General features: G+C 55.0%; 3 protein-coding genes across 4 annotated transcripts in view; all 3 read left to right on the plus strand.

Annotated features, from left to right (window-relative positions):
• The window catches only part of LOC100539689 (talin-1), a 40,356-nt gene that overhangs the window by 15,498 nt on the left and 23,075 nt on the right, over positions 1-1,783 (plus strand). The window contains exons 25-26 of the mRNA XM_019610162.2: positions 21-128; positions 836-961. Coding sequence (XP_019465707.1) covers positions 21-128; positions 836-961 — 234 coding nt within the window. The remainder of the gene's footprint in view (positions 1-20; positions 129-835; positions 962-1,783) is intronic.
• The window catches only part of LOC100539846 (tropomyosin alpha-4 chain-like), a 38,372-nt gene that overhangs the window by 7,277 nt on the left and 29,312 nt on the right, over positions 1-1,783 (plus strand). The window lies entirely within an intron of this gene.
• Positions 7-1,000, plus strand: LOC104914808 (tropomyosin beta chain). Its single transcript, XM_010725281.1, has 2 exons — positions 7-128; positions 836-1,000. Exons 1-2 carry the CDS (start codon positions 15-17, stop codon positions 983-985), a joined length of 264 nt encoding a protein of 87 aa, XP_010723583.1. The 5' UTR covers positions 7-14; the 3' UTR covers positions 986-1,000.

Below are 1,783 nucleotides of genomic sequence, written 5' to 3' on the forward strand. Positions count from 1 at the left end.
GCCCCACCGCCACCATGGAGGCCATCAAGAAGAAGATGCAGATGCTCAAACTGGACAAGGAGAACGCCATCGACCGTGCCGAGCAGGCGGAGGCTGACAAGAAGCAGGCAGAGGATCGCTGCAAGCAGGTGAGTGTCCCAAAGCCTTCCCCAAAAAAGTGCTGAGAATCCCAGCCCTAAAGGGATCTGGCCCTAAGGATCATGCTTCTCTGGGTGTTCGATCTTGGCGGCCCCCATTATAGGGGTGTACAACCCTTGAGGACCCACAGTCTAGGGATATCTGGCCCCGGAGCCCTTGTCCTAATGGGTGTCCAATGTAGGAACTCCCATCCTAGGGCTGTCCAACCTTTGGGACCTTGTCCTGCTGGGTGTCCAATCTTGAGGATCCACAATTCAGGGGTTTTTCACCTCTGGGATCCCCAGTCTGGGGATATCCAGTCTTAAGGCAGTTGTCCTGTTGGGTGTCCAACCTTAGGGCTCTCCAATCTGGGGCTGTCCAACCATGGGGACCAGTGCCTGTTGTTTCTGATCTCAGTATCCCCAGACCGTGTCTTGCTGGGATCCCCTATTGCCACCTCCCTACCCCTCTGCTTGGGACACCCTGGGAGACAATGCACTTCCACCATAGCCACACGGACAGGGACCTTCCCAGTGCCCCACAGCTGTGTCTCCATGTCAGGACTTCTCCTGTCCCCAGCCCTGGGTACATGGGGCTTTCCGAAGTCCTGTGGCCCCAAAATGGACTGTGGTCACCACAGGGTGAGGATGGCTGCCTCTTGCTGGGTGGGTGCTCCAGGGTGACCAATCATGACACCCGTGCTCTATCCCTTTCCCAGCTGGAGGAGGAACAGCAGGGCCTGCAGAAGAAGCTGAAGGGCACAGAAGATGAGGTGGAGAAATACTCTGAATCTGTCAAGGAGGCCCAGGAGAAGCTGGAGCAGGCGGAGAAGAAAGCCACGGACGTACGTAGGCAACCCCTCCCCTGAGCAGGCACTGGACCCCGGGGGGGTGAAGGAAGAGGGGAACCTTATATGGTCAGCATTGGTGGGAAGGGTGTCAGACCCATTCTGGCTGTGGATGCCATGTAGGTGCCAGGGTACCGGGGCATCACTTAGCGCAGTGCCCTAGAGCTCATAGAGATGAGCATCCCCACTGCACCAACATGCACATGTAGGAAAAACTTCGTAATGGTTGCTAAAGTGTGCTAGAAAAAATGGGAAAAGAAACTGAGAAATAGGAAAAGCTCTTGGCCGTACTGAGCACTGGTTGGGAAGGATGCTCAGGGAGCATGGGGACAGCCCTTTAGGGGTCCAACGTGCCACCTTGTACCCTGAGAAGGGAAAGGCTGGGAAGAGTTTTATTTAGGGCCATGACTGATGCTTCTCCTGGGAAATGGATCCCAGTGGGGAGATGTTAGGAAGGTGTTGAAATTGGCTTGCGCCTGGCTGAGATGAAGGGTGGAACAGCTGTGCGTGGCTTGAGCCTGCTCAGGAGCTGGGTATAACAACCCGCAGTGCCACACGGAGTATTTAACACCCTATAAATAAATGCTCCTTTTGGTAGCCAGTCCTTCTCTGATGAAAACCAACCCTGGAAACTGGAGGAGAAGCTAAAGGGGAGCTGTCTGGAGCATGGCCAGCAGGGGCATGGCCAGGTTTTTTAGGATTGAGAACAAAAATTCAATCCTGGCGGGTTTATGGAGCTAAATGGGGGAGATGCGTCAAAAGTCCAAGGTGGCCGCCAAGGACAGGGGAGAGCAGATGAGGACAGACAACGGCAGTGAA

Source organism: Meleagris gallopavo, chromosome Z, assembly GCF_000146605.3.
Source record: "Meleagris gallopavo isolate NT-WF06-2002-E0010 breed Aviagen turkey brand Nicholas breeding stock chromosome Z, Turkey_5.1, whole genome shotgun sequence".
NCBI classification, from domain to species: Eukaryota; Metazoa; Chordata; class Aves; order Galliformes; family Phasianidae; genus Meleagris; species Meleagris gallopavo.

Coding starts and splice junctions, on each gene's coding strand:
- LOC104914808 (XM_010725281.1), top strand. CDS start 15: ATGGAGGCCATCAAGAAGAAGATGCAGATGCTCAAACTGGACAAGGAG. Junction 129..835: donor CAGAGGATCGCTGCAAGCAG/GTGAGTGTCCCA, acceptor TCCCTTTCCCAG/CTGGAGGAGGAACAGCAGGG.